Raw genomic sequence first — 16,233 nt, forward strand, 5'->3', positions numbered from 1 at the left:
AACTCCATTAACTCTAACACAGACCTGTGAGGAAGGTGCCGTTATTGTCCTGCATTTCCCAGCTGAGGAAGTGGAGGCCCCGAGGGCTTTGGAACGTAGTGCAGGCGTCACAGCTAAGAAATCTCCCAGGGCTGGGGACAGGACAGCGGCTCACGCCTGTGATCCCAGCACTTTGGGAGGATCTCTTGAACCCAGGAGTTTGAGACCAGCCCGGGCGACAAGGCAAAACCCCGTCTCCACAAAAGCAAACAAACAAATTAGCCGGGCGTGGTGGCATGTCCCTGTAGTCCCAGCTACTTGAGAGGCTGAGAAGGGAAAATTGCTTGAGCCCAGGAGGTGGAGGTTGCAGTTTGCCGAAATCAAGCCACTGCACTCCAGACTGGGCGACAGAGTGAGCTGGGGAAAGGCAGAGGGGGATGGGGGACGGGGCAGGAGGGTGGTAGGGGGAGAGGAGGAAGAGGAAAGTGTTGGGACCCCTAAGGGGTAGCTACAGGTAGGAAATTTCCTCACAGTGGAATTTTCTAGCCACAACAGCTGTTAATGAGACACAAAGACTTCTTGCAAAATCGTGAGTTTTCCTTAATGGTGGTGGGTGTGGGTGGGGATATTCCAGCAGAGGTGAGAGGGCAAGTGAGAAAGGAGCTAACATGTTGCTGCTCCCATGAGCCTTGTGCTCCGTTTACGGGTCCTCACAACAGTCCAGTGAATTAGGTTTGCATGTACAGATGTGGAAATGGAGGCTCAAAGAGGTCTAGGGCCTTGTCCAAACTCACACAGCGAGCCAGCTTCAGAACAAAAATCGACCTCGGACCTTTGGAAGCCACAGTCAGTGCTCTGCCGCTGTCCATCCAAGCTCCTGTGCCAAAAGTGCTCACAGGCCAGCTGCGGCCACCCTAGCTCCCAGAAGCCTTGCCTCACCAGCCTGCCTTCTAAGCCTTCTTCCCAGTGCTCCATGCTCAGCCCATCTCAGAACCTTTGCATTTGTGCTGCCGCCACCTGGAGTGTCTTGGTACAAGATCCTGGCATGGCTGGCTCCTGTGTCACCTCCTCGGTGATGCTGTTCCAGGCACTCTTCCATCCATCACATCAGCCCTTTTCTTTCTAGCATTGATCACTCTGTAAAGTTATCTTTTTCATCTTGTGTTTATGGGTGCACCAGCCTCTCCCTTACTAGAGTGTAAGCTCCAATGAAAGGGGCAGGGACTGTGTCTTGTTCTCAGTTGTTATCCTCGAACCTAGCACAGTGCTGGGTGCATAGTAGGCACTCAAATAAAACTTCTTGAACTAGTGAGTGAACAAGGCGGTCAGGTGTGGGCCAAATGTCCATGGGAAAAGGGGCGTAGAGGAAATTCTCCAATGGAAGCTGGAGGTGGGGGCTCGGCCTCCCACTTCTGAAGTTCCGGGTTGCTGAGAGCAGGCACTGGGGACAAACAGAGGCTCCCTTAGGCCTTTCCTTTCTCTGGTGAGGAGTTACTGTTGGAGCTCGCAGTGTGTATGAAGATGGGTGCCAAGAGTACAGGGCCCTAGAACTGGGCATGGAGGTAGAGTCCAAGTGAGGAGGATATGGGTCAGAGATGGGACAGCCTCAGGCCGGTTTGATTGGGGGTGAGGTCAGAACCATGTCCTGATTCCTACCCTTTGGGGGATTTGAACAAACACAAATAAGGTGTAATTTCCCCCAATATAAATTACAGAGTGGGGTGGGGCACAAGCCAGTTCTGGACCCTTGGTGTTCCAGTCTTTGTCGTCAGTGTCACCAGCCGAGGGAGGGGTGAGGGGGGAAGAATCAAGATTTCGCCTTCCCTCCTTCCCCCATCTCTATCCGACAATTCTGGATTCTGCCACCAGAGGGCGCGGGCAGGCCGCGCTGGCCCGAAAGCTGGCGCCGAGGGCGGGGTGGAAGGGGAGGTCGAGGTCGGGAGGGAGGCCGCGCGTGCGGGTGGCTAGTGCGTCAGGCTGTGCGTCTGCGCTGTCCCTGACGCGGGCGCCAAGTGTTGGTCAGAAGGTGTGGGGGTGTCTGTCGGAGACTGGACACTGCCCCGAGCGGGGCTGGGGTCTGGGTGTGCTCCCGAGGGTCGCGTGTGTTGGACGGCGGCATTCCGCAGGAAGGGTGTATGTGCGCGCGCTCCTTTTCCGGGGTTAGGGGAGGAGGAAAAGCGGGGAGGCCGTCCAGCCGAGATCCAGGTTAGAATTAGGAGTCCCGCCTGGAGTTGGGGAGGAGACCCCTTGTGTGAGAAGTGCCCCTGCTCCTCCTCCAGTGTGAAGCTCTGGCCTTCGCGACATCCAGCCTCTCCCCTTCTCTACCTCGTCCCTACTCGTGAAAATAGTACGGAGGTCCCACCTCCCACCCATGGGCTTTTAGTTCTAGCAATTGCCACCATCTCTCTCAGAAATGGGCATACCCAGCACCACCACCAGTAGTCACTGGCCCAGAGACCTCTAAACATCTCAGGGGTCCCCAATCCCCTCAGGCCCCTCCTGACTTTGGGCCTCACGGTCACCGCCAAAGAGAAGAACCGCTGAGGGGAAGGGGCTTCCGGGCAGCCTTGCCTGCTGTTCCAGCGGAGGACTCTGGGATCGCTACCCGCCTTGGGTTCCACGGACCCCCTCCGGGTCTCCTTCTCCACCAGGCTGGTCCAGCTCTGCCTCTCTCCCCAGCTGCGGTGTCCCCACCCCTAGCAGCTGTTCCTGTTTGTTTTCCCAGATCAGTTGCGCCCAGAGCTTCCTGAAGGATGGGTGCCCAGGTGGCTTTGTTTGCCAGCTCAGCAGTCACCCCTACCCCCTCCACATCCACAGCCTGGCCTTGGGTCATGGAGCGGGGAGTTAGGTAGACAAAAATCAGCAACCCCAGTCGACACCTCAAAGAGCCCTCAAAATCTCATAGAGATCTGAGCACTCTCGGGGACCCCCACCCTGACCACATTCAGCTCTCCATCTCACAGCAGGACCTTTGCGTTCTACAGGGAAATCCTCAGGACTTCACCCCACCCCCAGTCACCATCCCCTGCCCTCTGATTTCACTGAAACGAAACTTCCATCCCATACAGACCCATAAGATCCCACAGAGAATCCCTCGAGCCTGGGTCCCCTCCATGAGGCCCTCAGATCCCACCCAGACCCCCAGCCCATGTGGTGACATGTAGGTCCTGCAAGGAAGCCCTCAAACCAGCACCTAAGCTCCCACCCAGATCTCCGTCCTAGGCAGAGGCCCCGAGAATCCCAGAGAAGTGGCACCTGTCTCACCTAGCGCCCCACCCCAGGAACAGCCTGTACTGCTCAGGACTGCTGGGCAGCAGAGAGTAGCTGGTGGCCAATGTCCTCTCCTTGAGCTGGTTGCCTCCCAGCCCTCGTCCCTCATTTTACTGGGAAATCATCCAGGGGTCCTGGGTACTGAAGATGCAAATTCAGGGAAGGGTGTCCTCCTGCACCCTGCCACCCTCACCAGCCCCTCCCTTCCACCCCTGCTTCTCTGGCCCTGGCCCCCACCCCAGTCTGGAGCCCAGAACCGGCAAATGAGCACCTTCCCTGAGGCTGTTCAGGACTGGTCTCCTGGGAGACAGAGATAACGGGTACAGAGACCAGCCCAGTTCGGCCCTGTTGGGAGCCCCACCCACACAGACCCATTGTTCTCTCCCACTAGAAACAGACCCCCTCTCCTCCGCCCCTCAGTGGGGTTGGAGAACTGGCTACCATCCAGGGAGATGGAAGGCAGCTTTCACAGTCACTCACACACCCGGACACAAAGCCACAGGGCTGGCACAGGGTGATAGGGAGAGGGCACACACAGACACATGTTCAGTCAGGTGGAGACAGAGTCATTCCAGGCACAGAGGTGTGCTCCCACAAGCTTCAAATGCGAATAGTCTCATTCTGGGATCTGATAGAAACCTCAATGTCAGATTCACGTATGGGCAGACGCTTGTTCACTCATTTCTCAAAGATTTAATACAATGTACTATGCGCCACGGACTGTGCTGGGTGCTGGACTCACACACGAATATGCCTCCTCGATGTCACGTGCACACACCCACTCTATGGTCACCCAGGGAGGCATCAGCTCAGCTACCCACCCAGGGTCACAGACACTGAAGGGTGAGGAGAGTGGGTTAAGAGGCTGTTGTGATGATTTAAATGCATGTAAAACAGATCTGGCCTGCAATGTACACCCAAACCAGTGCGCTGCTGCTGCTGTGGTTGTGGTTATAACTGGCTCTGAGACACGCGCTTCCCACCACCCCTGGGCTGAGCCTGGTCGGGGGAGTGATCAGGCCATAAGCATGGCTCTGGGAGCTGTACCCCCCTTCTCATCCTCATCCGGCAGAGGCCAGCCTAGTGCTCAGGACAGAGCGCCTTCCTGCCTTACCCTATTTAAACCACTTCTCAGCTCACGACCTCAGCTTGGGAAGCTTGAGAGGGTCAGAGGGGAGTGTGCCAATTTCCTTTGTTCTTGCTTAGTCCTCTGCTCTCTAGGAAAAGATGCTTGGAAATGGAGCCGACGACCTGGCTTCTAGTGTCAGTGCTTGTCGGGGTGCCATTTTCCTCAGTCCCCTCTTGAGGCTTCCATTTTTTTACCTGTAAATTAAACTGGCTGTGGGTCCTAGAGGGGGCCTCCCAGCCTTGATTCTTGTGATCCTGTGATGCCTCTGGAAGGTTCCTTCCCCTCCCTCTCCAGCCCCTGCCTGCCCCACCCGCCCACCCACCTGGCCTAGCCAGAATGAGGGGGCGAGTTGCCACCGTCTCCATGGGGACTAATCTCCAAGAAGGTCAGCGAGGCTCTGGTACTGCCTTGGCCGGATGGGGATTAGCACCTGGGTATGAGCCTCTCCCCACCCCACCCCACCACCCAGTGCCTCCGCTCCCAGGTCTCCCCACTCTCACACAGACCCTGGGGGGCCTCCAAGCTCAGAAATTCCAAGGCTAGGCCAGAATCAGTGGGGCGGGTGAGGGCAGGGTAGCTGCCATAGCTGTTGGCTTGTCCGGTTGTGGCCAAGAGGGAAATGGAGAGATGGTGTCAGATCTATGTCCCTCACTGCTCACAGCCTCCAGGGTCCAGCCCTGGCCTTGGCCGTGCCCCTGCCTCAGGTTCTGTCCTTTAATGGGAGGAGATGGTCTTCCAAGGTAGGGGTATCATGCTTCCCCACCTCCAAACCTGGCGGCCATCTAGAAGCCGCCTCTTTATGCTCTACTGGGGCTAATTCCTGCCCCAGTTTGGGGTGGGATGGGCTATTTTGAAGCTCTCCCCTTTCTCCATACACACTGTACCTGCCCCCTCTGGTCCCCCAAGCTGTAACCCTTGTCTCCACATGCCCCCATCTCAGCGTATATCTCTCGTTATCTCGAATTGTCTCTGTGTCTCTCTCTGTTTCATTTCCCTGCTTTCTCTCTGGTCATCTCTGCCTCTGGTCTCGATCTCACAGTCTGGGATCTGCCGCCTCTGGGGCCCCTGGGATCTCCTTTGTGTTCTCACACGCTTCTGTCCTTCTGCCTCTGTTGCTGGCCTCTTTCTCCTCCTTCTCCATTTCTCTTCTGCTGTTTCTCAGCTGCTGCACTCCAACTGCTCAGTCCCTTTTCCACTTCTCCCACTACCTGGTCCCTCCCCCACCCAGGGTGCTGACAGGGACGACAGGAAGCAGGCTCCAGCTTTGAGCAGGAGGGGGGAGGGGGCCTGCCTCGAACACCAGCTGCTTAGTGCCCCCCTTCCCTTGCAGCCCTGCACCTGCAAGCCTGCCAGGCACCAGGAGACTCCACCCCCAGCCCGGCAGTGGAGGAAAGACCTGGATGAGAGGCCAGATCCCTGGTAATGGCCAGCAAATTTGGTCTTAGGGATGGATGGGGGGCTGGGGGCCTAGGGAAATTAGATCCTGGGGTGAAGGGGCAGTAACTCTCAGGACACATCCCAGACCACTGGGTGGCCACCTCCTTCTCTCCACCCTCCCCTCAGGGCCTCGTGTGTGTGTGTGTGTGTGTGTGTGTGTGTGTGTGTGTGTGTCTGTTTGGGAAGGGGTCATTCCAGGCAGATTCCTCTTTGTTGTGCAGCCCCAGGATCTGGAATCCTGTCCCCAGCCATGGTTGGGGAGGGAAGAGGAAGCCCTTAAAGACACAGGGAAGATGTGCCAGGACCATGCCAGGCGCTGACAGGCCAATCTTTCAGTGACAGGCAAAGAGCAAAGGGCTGGCCCAGAGAGGGCTGCGCACATCCTTCCCCCCGCCCCTAGGGCTGCTCCGTGAAGCCCTCCTGCAGCCCACCCTCTCCCCAGATCTGCCTGGGATCTGTCCAACAATATCTTGCCCCATCCCTGCTCCTCTCTCTGTGCCATGGTCTCAGGCTCAGCAGATCCTTTGGGGCCTCTGGATAGTTGGGTAAGGTAGGGGCACTAGAGCAGGTGGTGGTGGAGGGGACAAGCTGGCACCTCTAGGAACAAGCAGTTTGGAGGGACTTCTGACCCTGGTTCCCATCTCCCAGGGCTGCCTCTGCCTGAGCTGAGGGCTACCTACCTACCCCGCCCCAGCTGATGGAAACCAGGATGTGGAATTCTGAGTTTGAGGAAGGTGGTGACTGGCGGTGCCTGGGGCCCTATCGGGCAAGGGTCCCGTGCTTGTCCTTCTCAGTCATTCTGAGTGACTCAGACAAGGTTAGACAGAAAGAGGGACCAGGGGGGTGTCAGGGAGTGACATCTCAGGATGTCAGCAGCACCGGAGAGATCCAACAAGTGGATCTGAGGCTCCATGGTGGCCCTCAGCTTCCCCCGCCCAGATTTTCCACACCTCAGCCTCGGCTCCTACCCCATGAGGGCGTCCATCTTCCCGGCATGACCAGGAGCCCAGGAACCAGGACAGGAGGCGGGGGAGGTCCTAACCCCTGCTGGAGGACGGAGCAGCCCTTCACTGTGCAAACGGGAAAACCAAGAGGCCGGGAAATGACTTGCCCAAGGCCACAGAAGTCGCGGGGAGAGAGGTGGACTAGAATCCAGGTTTCCACCTCCAGAAGGACTTCGGTTCTGGGTCAAGGCCTCCTTCGCCACCCGCTGGAACCGGCTCAGCCCGTATCACGACGCGGAATCTAGCCGGGCAGCCCAGAAGCTGCGGGCAGGGCAAGGCAGGGCGGGTGGGACCGGATGGGAGCCGGATCTCCACTGGAGCGGCGCACTGCCTCTCCTCTCCCACCCGTATGGTGGCGGTGGCGGTGGCGGTGGCGGTGGCGGCGGGAGGTGCCTGCGTGGCGATCAGGCCGGGCCCCCGGGCTGGTGCTGAGAGGCCGCCCCTGCCTCACGCGAGCCGAACGAACAAAACGTTCAGGTCCGGTTTGTGCGAGGGGCTCGTCGCGGGGCGGGAGCGGAGGGCCCGGGGCCTGGCGGTCGCCCTCGGTGATCTCCTGGTCCTGGTCTTCCGCGAGCGCAGTGCAGCACAGCGCCCGCTAGCCTCCGCCCTCACCTGAGCGCATCTGCGGCTGCTGACACGTCGGCGGCCGCGGCGGCCACCGCAGGTGCGCACCTGGCCCGCCCCTCCCTTCCCAGCCACCCTCCGCTAGGCTTTCCTGGCCCCTCTGCCCGGCCCAGCCTAGCTTGGCTTTGTCCGCAGCCCACGCCTTGGAGCTTGTCCGGGAGCCCGGGCTCAGAGTACTCTTATACTGCCTGTTCAGTCCCCGCCCCCAGACACACACTCACACCTGTCCGGGCGCCCGTTTGCTCGGGGCAAATATTGACTCATGGAGGCGGAGCGCCCCCTCCCTCCCCCGCCAGGGCTCTGAGGCCGGAGCTTCTCCGAGGCCTTGGTGGCGGGGGTGGAGGGGAGGGTGTTGGGGACCTGGGCGCCTCTGGAACAACACCAGATGTCACTTTTCCACCCACCTGCCTCTGGGAGGGAGGAGCGGAGAAGCAGAGGACAGAAGTTCCCTGGCGGGCGGGGGTTAGGAGGAACCGAGAGGTGGGTATCCCCTGGTCTAAGGACTGACTCACAGTGGGAGTCGCCTAGCAGGGTCTGTGGCCCGAGATCTGGCGGTGACCTCGACCCGCCCCAGCGTCTAGTTTCTGGCCCTCCGCGGCGTGCCTCAGTTCTCCTTCCTCCCCAGCCTCGTGGGTACCCGGAGCCGGAAAAATGCTAAGGGGCTGGCCCTGGGGGTGCTGAGTCCCGGGGCAGACGCGGCGCGTAAAGTTGAGGGGTGGCCGCCCGGCCCCGTGGTCACCTGCTTCGCTGGCCAGGCCTGGCGCTGTTACTGTGCGCTAAACTAAGCTGGGGCAGAGGCCAGCCAGGCCCCGCCCGGAGCGCCCTCCACTGGCCAGACTCGGTCCAGCGGCCGGCAGAGAGCGGCGAGGTCTCAGGCCAGCTGCAGTGTGGACGGAGAGGTGCATCCTCCCGGGCCCTAACTCCCCGCCGCGCCGCTGCAGTCAGCCCAGACTGCTCTGGCCATCCTTCCCTCTCAGAGCGCGCGCGCGCCTTTCCCCCTCGTCGGGGAAATAAAGTCAAGGCAGATATAGAAAAAAGACTAGATGCTTTTACTGGCTGGGCGGTGGAGAGGGGCCCAGGCGGGACCTAGAGCGGCTTGTCGGAGAGGCTGGGCGCGGGCATCTACAGAAGGTCGGTGGGAAGTGGCCCCACCGGGTGGAGTGCCTCTGCTTGCTGCATCGGCAGCAGCATGTCCGGGGTCAGAATCCTAGAAGACAGAAAGTCCCAGGTAGGCGTGGGGGCGAGGCTTCGGGCAGAGCCTGCCTGCCCCCGTCGCCCCTCTGGCGCGGTCTGCGCAGCTGCTGGCCCCGGGGCCCCTACCTGGGCATGCCAAGCGGCGGCAGGGTGATGACGCGCGGCCGCGAGGTGAGCACCACCTCCCCCCGGCTCGCCTCCACCAGGATGTTCTGGATCATGTTCTCCAGCAGCGCCTCCTGTAGGTTGGCGAAGGCCGGGAGCCTGCGAGGGGGCGGGGGCTAGCGTGAGCGCGGCCGCAGTGCCCGCGCGCCTCCTTGCTCGCCTGTCAGGGCAGTGCGGTGTGCCGCGAGCTCTTCGGAGATTCCCATTCGACTCCCCCCATCCACTACACTGTGGGGCATCCTTGTTTCAATGTTACAGACTTTCCAAGTGTGGCTAAAAGATTCCAAGTTGTCAAATAGGCTGTTGATTTAAGGAGTGGGATTCAAACCCAGGCGGTTTGTCCGCATCTCAGGGCCAAGTTTGGAGAAAGGTAGGGAGGTGGTGTGAGGGTGCAGAAGGGACTGGGCGGAGCCTGGGGAAATCTGCAAGAACATAAATCATCTGCAGGGCAGCCCCAGTGGGAAGCCCCACCTGCAAGACAGGTGGTCCTTTTCTGGCTCTAGAAGGCCATTTCAGAGACTTTGAAGACTATAACAATTCTCCTGGTAGTCATGTGCTGGTAAATGTCAACAACCAGCTCTCAGAGAAAAAAGAATGAAGTTCAGTGTTGTTACCAGGCTGCTACTCCCAGAGGCCTTAAGTTACCAACATGACCTCACTAAGCCCTGAGCGAGGATGAGATGTGCACACAGGCGGCGCCAGCCTCAGCATCCATTGCCTCCTAGCAACCTTCTACACGCGTGCCTCCCTCCCATCCTCACCAGGGCCTGGCTGCCCACCTTCTGATGGCCTCCTTCTCGTCCTGTTCTTGCTCCTCCTTCATCATGATTTTCAGCTGCTGTTGCCACTGCCATTGCATGGACTCCTGGGACTCAGGCTGCGGTGTGGGCCCGATCCCTGTCCAGCTCACTTCCTCTTCCTTCTCATCCCTCTCCTCCTTCTCCTCCTTTATCTCCTCCTTGCTCAATTCCTCCTCCTCTTCTGTCGCCTCCTCTTCCTCCTCCTCCTCCTCCAACTCCTCTTCTTCCTCCTCACCCTTCTCCTCCTCCTCCTCCTCCTCCCCCTCTTCCTTCTTCCCCAACCCTGGCGTGTGTTCAGGTCTGTCCTCCAGCTGCTTGCCCTTCCCATCCTCCCAGCTGCTGGAGGGCAGGATTGGTGTTAAGTACAGACTGTTTTTCTGGTCCATGAACTTAGTCGACTGCTTATTCCAGAACTGGCAGAAGTAGGGCACCTGCTCCACCAGGGTTTGGTCCACAGCCTCATGGAAGTTCTTGTCTTCCAGCAGACCCCTAGACGACAGCAACGGGGGAGAAAGCCTTGCTGAGGGGCCCTGCAGCCCCTGGGAGCCCTGGCTTCAGGGCTAGGTGCTAGGTGGAAAAGGGGGGTGCTAGGTGGGGAGAGGGGAGCCCTTGGTCAGTTGTTCCTCCTATCCCTTCTTTCAAGGAAGACATCTTGGAAGCGAACATGGTGTGGTGGAGGCACAGCAGGTCAGAATCACACAGCTGATGGGCAGGAGCCCTGGGGAGATATTGAACTGGCTCCAGACTCATCTACTAGCCCAGAAATGGGGCAGAACTCAGGACCCAGACCTGAGAATCCCTCCAGCCAGCTCCATCAGAGCTCTACTATCCTGGGGTGGGTGGGGTGGGGGACAGTGGAGGGATCTTGCAAAGATGTTCTGTTTCTTTTTTTCTTTTCTTTCTTTCCCCCCCTCCTTCCCCCCCCGTCTCTCCCTCTGTCTCTCTCTCTCTCTTTCTTCCTTTCTTTCTCTGTTTCTATCTTTTTTTTGAGCCAATGTCTCACTCTGTCTCCCACGCTGGAGTACAGTGGTATGATCATGGCTCACTGCAACCTCAACCTCCCAGTTAATTAAGCTAATTAATGGTCTCAAACAATCCCCGCACCTCAGCCTCCCAAGTAGCTGAGACTACAGGCATGCACCACCATGTCAAGCTAATTTTTGTACTTTTTGTAGAGATGGGGTCTTGCTATGTTGCCCAGGCTTGACTCAAACTCCTGGGCTCAAGCCATCCTCAAACCTCTGCCTCCCAAAGTGTTGGAATTACAGGCAAGAACCTCCAGGCCCCCGCCAAGTCCTATTTCTTTTTTTTTTTTTTTTTTTTTTTTTGAGACGGAGTTTCGCTCTTGTTACCCAGGCTGGAGTGCAATGGCGCGATCTCGGCTCACTGCAACCTCCGCCTCCTGGGTTCAGGCAATTCTCCTGCCTCAGCCTCCTGAGTAGCTGGGACTACAGGCACGCGCCACCATGCCCAGCTAATGTTTTGTAGTTTTAGTAGAGACGGGGTTTCACCATGTTGACCAGGATGGTCTTGATCTCTTGACCTCGTGATCCACCCGCCTCAGCCTCCCAAAGTGCTGGGATTACAGGCTTGAGCCACCGTGCCCGGCCCCGCCAAGTCCTATTTCTTAAGAAAGGAAGAGTGCTGGAATGTAAGGGGCTCTGGCTGAATGAGCTGGCAGGATGGGGAGGTGGCAGTGAGAGCCCAGGGTGTGGGCTAGTACCTGATGATGGTGGTGAGAATGTCAACCAGGAGCTGCTGCTGCTGCTTGGAGACAGGGCCCCTCTTGGTAGGGGATTCTTCCTTGGAAGTCTCTGACTGTTCCCTGGAGGCCTTCCTCTTTGGCAGCTCCCTGTGGCAGCCATGACACCCTGAGTGGCCTGAGCAAACCACCATGCTGGGGTTGGGTGCATAAGTGGTGGTAGCTGCCCAGTGATGAGGGCACAGATGAGTTTGAGGCACTCCCAGACTTCACCCAACTGTAGTGCTACTGGGTTCAGAGAACCAAACTCAAACCCTCAGAATCAGCACAGGAGCCAGAGAAACCCCCAGTTGGAAAAAGAAAGAACAAAGATGGGCAGGGGATGCCTAGTTGTATTCCCCAGGGGGCTCTGGCTTCTTGGTTCCCCTCTCACAAGGGCCTAAGCAGCAATGGGGGCATCGTGGGCCCAGTGGCGCTCAATGAGTCCCACTGCCGCTGCCCATGCTCCATGCCCCACTGGGCAGCCCCTGCCCTGGAGTCACAGAGAGGACAGAGAGAAGAGGAGGGAGACCCCTGCCTTCCCAAGAGCTTACCGGTGCAAAAAGTAGCAGGGAAACTCTGAGAAGAAGTTAGCCAGAAAGTAGTCAGTGGCATGGGCTCGGGCGGTGAGGCCCAGGCACAGCATGCCTGGTGAGGGTGGCTGGGGAAGGGACCAGGACATCTCCTCCTTTGGGGTCTGCAGTTTCCAGCTGGCAGGCTGGCTGACAGACTGCTGGTTCTTGATGGGAGGTAGCGTCTTTGGGAAAGGAGAGACATGGATGACAAGGGTTTGGGGACCACACTCACATCATCAATGGGGTCCCTTGACTTAGTTCCCCATCAGGCCCTTTGGGCCACCTAAGCATGTGACCCCACTCATTGCCACTTTCATCCCTCCTTTCTGGGAGGCTGGTCCAGGAGTTGGGGGAGCAAACAAGGACCCTCCCAAGTTGTCCCAAGAAGTTGGGCCTGGGGCTTGTGCCTCACCTTGTACTTCCTTGCAGGTTCACATGCTGTGCAGCATGTTCTCCTCTGTGAAAGAATAGAGACCCTTGCTTGAGATGTGAAAGGCCCAGCCGGTTGCAGTGGTTCATGTCTGTAATCTCAGCACTTTTGGAGGCCAAGTCAGGTGGATCACCTGAGGTCAGGAGTTCGAGACAGGCCTAGCCAACATGGCGAAACCCAATCTCTACTAAAAATACAAGAATTAGCCAGTTGCAGTGGCACGTGCCTGTGGTCCCAGCTATTCAGGAGGCTGAGGCTGGAGAATCGCCTGAACCTAGGAGGCAGAGGTTGCAACAAGCCAAGATCTCAGCACTGCACTCCAGCCTGGGCCACAGAGACTCTCAAAAAAAAAAAAAAAAAAGATGCGAGAAGTCCAAAGAGACTTCCCTTTCTGACCACCTTGCTGCCCACTTGATCCTGCCCAATTCCCAGTCACGCTTTCTTCTAGAACCTTCCCTAGGGAAGTGCTGCCTGCAGACCAGGAAATTCTGGTTTCCTGAGTGAAGGAAATGCCATCAAATGCAGGCAGGCAGCTCCAAGCGTGCTTGCCCTGGTGCCCTGGAGCTTTGTGGTTTGCTGAGATAAGAATGGTTTGGTAAGATGAGAAAACAGTCTCCCTTATTAAGATTTAATTCAGAAATTCCTTTTCTCATGCCCCCAGGAAGAAATTTTTCAGTTTTTTTTGACGGGATCTCACTCTGTCGCATCCATTTCAGCAAACTTGTTAGCAGGGCATGTACCAGTGCTAGGCTTTTGAGTGAGATTGTGTGAGTTTGGCTCTGCCTAATATATTACTACCTGTGGGATCGTTGGGAGACTATATCCTCTTTGAGATTAATTTCTTCTATAAAATGAGCCTAATGTTACCGTACTCAAATTTAAGGGTTATTGTGAAGATAAATGAAATAGTAAAGGACTGCTAAGGACCAAGCAAATATGAATTCTTTTTTGCCGCGGAGAAACAAGCACCCGGGGAGAATATACGACCTAAGGTTTCTGTAGTTTATGACATAACCAGGCCCAGAATTTACTTTTTCAGATTCTAGAAGTGTGTTTTTCTGTTGTGCCAAAAAGCAGCACACCTCAGAGAAGGGAAAAGGTGTGAACTATGGGTATACTGGGGTTATCAGTGTGCTTCTGAGGGAAGACAGGCATCTATTCCCAGAGATGCCCCTGGAAATGTTATGGAAGATGCTGAAGAATCCAACATGACGATGGAATGAGGCATTTGTAGTAATGCTGAAAACAGAAAACTGGGCTAAGTGGAAAATTTATAAGCATGTCTTTGTAGATATGTTACATGAACAAACTACCTAGTTTATTTTTAGTTCAATACAATAATTGTTTTAAGAACATATGAAATAACGACTCAATATAAAGTGCATTTTTAAGCTCCTGTAAATCACTCAAAACTTTATTCCTTTTATAACGGTCACTAGTTGAGTCACCAATACAAGTACACCCTATTTCTGAGCCATCTTCTCTATTCATTAAAAAAATCTAATTTTAATTAGATTCTATTGATTCGTTATTTTCTCCTATGTGCCTTATTTGGGAAATACTGTTAGTATACCTTGCTATTGAGTCTCTTTCCCTGAAAAAAATGTCAGTTTTAAGACTCAGGAAAGCTTTTATTTTCACAATCACATATGAAGAAGGAACTGAACACTTAACTTGGAATGAGGGATTCAGGACATTTTCCTTAACTCACTTAATCCTCACAACAATGCTACAAAGCAGATATCTCATTCTAATTAAAAAATATGTTTAGACTTTTATTTATTTATTTTTTCGAGACAGAGTCCTGCTCTGTCACCAGGCTGGAGTGCAATGGGATAATCTCAGCTCACTGCAACCTCCACCTCCTGGGTTCAAGCAATTCTCATGCCTCAGCCTCCCAAGTAGCTGGGATTACAGGACCCTGCCACTATGCCCAGCTAATTTTTGTATTTTTAGTAGAGATGGGATTTCACCATGTTGGCCAGGCTGGTCTCGAACTCCTGACCTCAGGTGATCTACCAGCCTTGGCCTCCCAAAGTGCTGGGGTTACAGGAGTGAGCCACTGCACCCAGCCTAGACTTTTATCTTTTTAATATGGAAAATTACAAATGTATCTAAAAGTGGAGAGGATGGTACAAAGAACCCTCCATTGCCCATTGCTGAGCTTCAACAACTAGCAACTCATAGCCAGTCTGGTCCAAGCTGTGCCTCACCTCTGGATTATATTGAAGCAAATGCCAGATGTCACAGTACCCACCTCCACTTCTCACAGCTGAAGGAACTGAGACGTTCCGTAGGTTGACTGAGATCACAGAGCTAGATCATTAACTCCAGGAATGAAACCTGGGCAATCTGTTTCCAGACCCTTCCCCTGTAGCCACAGTGTCTTCTATCAGGTGAACTCCAGGCTGGGCGTGGTGGCTCACACCTGTAATCCCAGCACCTTGGGAGGCCAAGGTGGTCGGATCACCTGAGGTCAGGAGTTTGAGACAAGCTTGGCCAACATGGTGAAACCCTATCTCTACTAAAAATACAAAAATTAGCTGGATGTGGTGGCAGGCGCCTGTAGTCCCAGCTGCTTGAGGGGCTGAGGCAGGAAAATTGCTTGAACCCGAGAGGCGGAGGTTGCAGTGAGCCGAGATCGCGCCACTGCACTCCAGCCTGGGTGACAGAGACAGACTCTGTCTCAAAAACAACAACAACAAAAAAAAAAACAAGGTGAACTCTGCATTGTCTCCCCTGTATCCGCAGTGTGCAGCACATAGTAGCCACTCATTAAATGCTAGCTACATGAAGCAGGGAATGAACAGACAGCCTTCTCTACCCAGAGAGCCTCTCTGGATGGCTGTGGAGATGCTAAGCTGAGTCCAGTGAATGGAATCTAGTCTCTTAGGGCAGGCTGGCTGGTTTGTCCTGGAGGGCCACCTTGGCCCACTACCTGTGTCCCCTCTGGTAAGACCAGTCAGAAAGATCTGGGTGTTTGAGGCCTACTCAGTCCTCCTCACCTTCACTTTCCTGTCGGTGATGGTGAACTCCACTTCCTGCCTCGCCTTCTCATCCTTCCACTCCTGCAGCTCCTTGTGATACTGCCGCATGAGCTGCTGCGGGTACAGCTTTGGCCAGGACAGAGAGAGAAGACCAAGGTCTGGAGCTTGCTCTGGGCCTATGCTGTGGGCCTTTCCCTTCCAAGGGCTGACTCCTGCCTTTTGCTGGTGTCTGGGGATCTCACGGCCCATCTCACCCCACCCCAGCACTGGGAGCTGGGCCTCTATCCCACCTTACCTTTGTGGCTGGTTCCTACCTTGCATACGAGGTCTACACTGTAGAAGCTGGCGTGCACAGAGGCCCTCAAGGTCACCACAAATGGGACCATCTCTTCAGGAGCCAGCACCCCTATCATGGGACTCACAGACACCTGTTGATTTGGGGAAGGAGTCTCTGGAGATTCACAGGGTGGAATTGGATAGGATGGGATGGGATGGGGTGGGGTGGGGTGGGGTGGGGTGGGGTGGGATGGGGTGTGATGGGATTGGATGGAGTTCGGTGGAATGGGATGTGGCAGGGTGGGGTTGGTTGAGTCTGAAGCTCTGATGGAGGTTCCAATTCTGTGGGCTCAGGGTACTCTCACCTCCCCAAAATCTAGAGGACTTGGCTGCCAGGCAAAGACAATTTCCTCATTCTTAGAGATGTTATTGAGGAAGAGCAGGCGGCTGCACTTGCTCTGCACAGGGATGTTTCCCAGGGAAATGTGAGACTGGGACAGGAAGACATTCTGTGGGTGGAGAGGGAGGTGAAGAAAGAAGAACCACACAGCTACTGCTGGTTACAGAGCGCCGTTCCCAGGCCAGGTACCGTGTTAGGTGCTTCCCATGCATGTGAGCCCCA

General features: G+C 55.9%; 1 protein-coding gene across 12 annotated transcripts in view; it reads right to left on the reverse strand.

Moving 5' to 3' along the window:
- Positions 1-8,469: 8,469 nt before the first annotated feature.
- CFAP65 (cilia and flagella associated protein 65) overlaps positions 8,470-16,233 on the reverse strand; it is a 41,145-nt gene continuing 33,381 nt past the window's right edge. For 9 of the 12 annotated variants that reach the window (XM_037740852.1, XM_017535191.2, XM_017535190.2 and 6 more), the window contains 9 exons: positions 15,977-16,120; positions 15,650-15,763; positions 15,354-15,461; positions 12,331-12,375; positions 11,898-12,100; positions 11,326-11,499; positions 9,582-10,091; positions 8,764-8,901; positions 8,470-8,650 (listed from right to left, as the gene is read on the reverse strand). In XM_037740852.1, the coding sequence (XP_037596780.1) occupies positions 8,566-8,650; positions 8,764-8,901; positions 9,582-10,091; positions 11,326-11,499; positions 11,898-12,100; positions 12,331-12,375; positions 15,354-15,461; positions 15,650-15,763; positions 15,977-16,120 (1,521 nt within the window). In that variant the 3' untranslated portion in view covers positions 8,470-8,565. Of the gene's footprint in view, positions 8,651-8,763; positions 8,902-9,581; positions 10,092-11,325; positions 11,500-11,897; positions 12,101-12,330; positions 12,376-12,418; positions 12,482-15,353; positions 15,462-15,649; positions 15,764-15,976; positions 16,121-16,233 lie in introns of those variants that run through there. The other 3 variants (XM_017535186.2, XM_017535187.2, XM_037740856.1) reach the window with 3 other exon arrangements.

This window comes from Cebus imitator, unplaced genomic scaffold, assembly GCF_001604975.1.
Source record: "Cebus imitator isolate Cc_AM_T3 unplaced genomic scaffold, Cebus_imitator-1.0 Scaffold91, whole genome shotgun sequence".
NCBI classification, from domain to species: Eukaryota; Metazoa; Chordata; class Mammalia; order Primates; family Cebidae; genus Cebus; species Cebus imitator.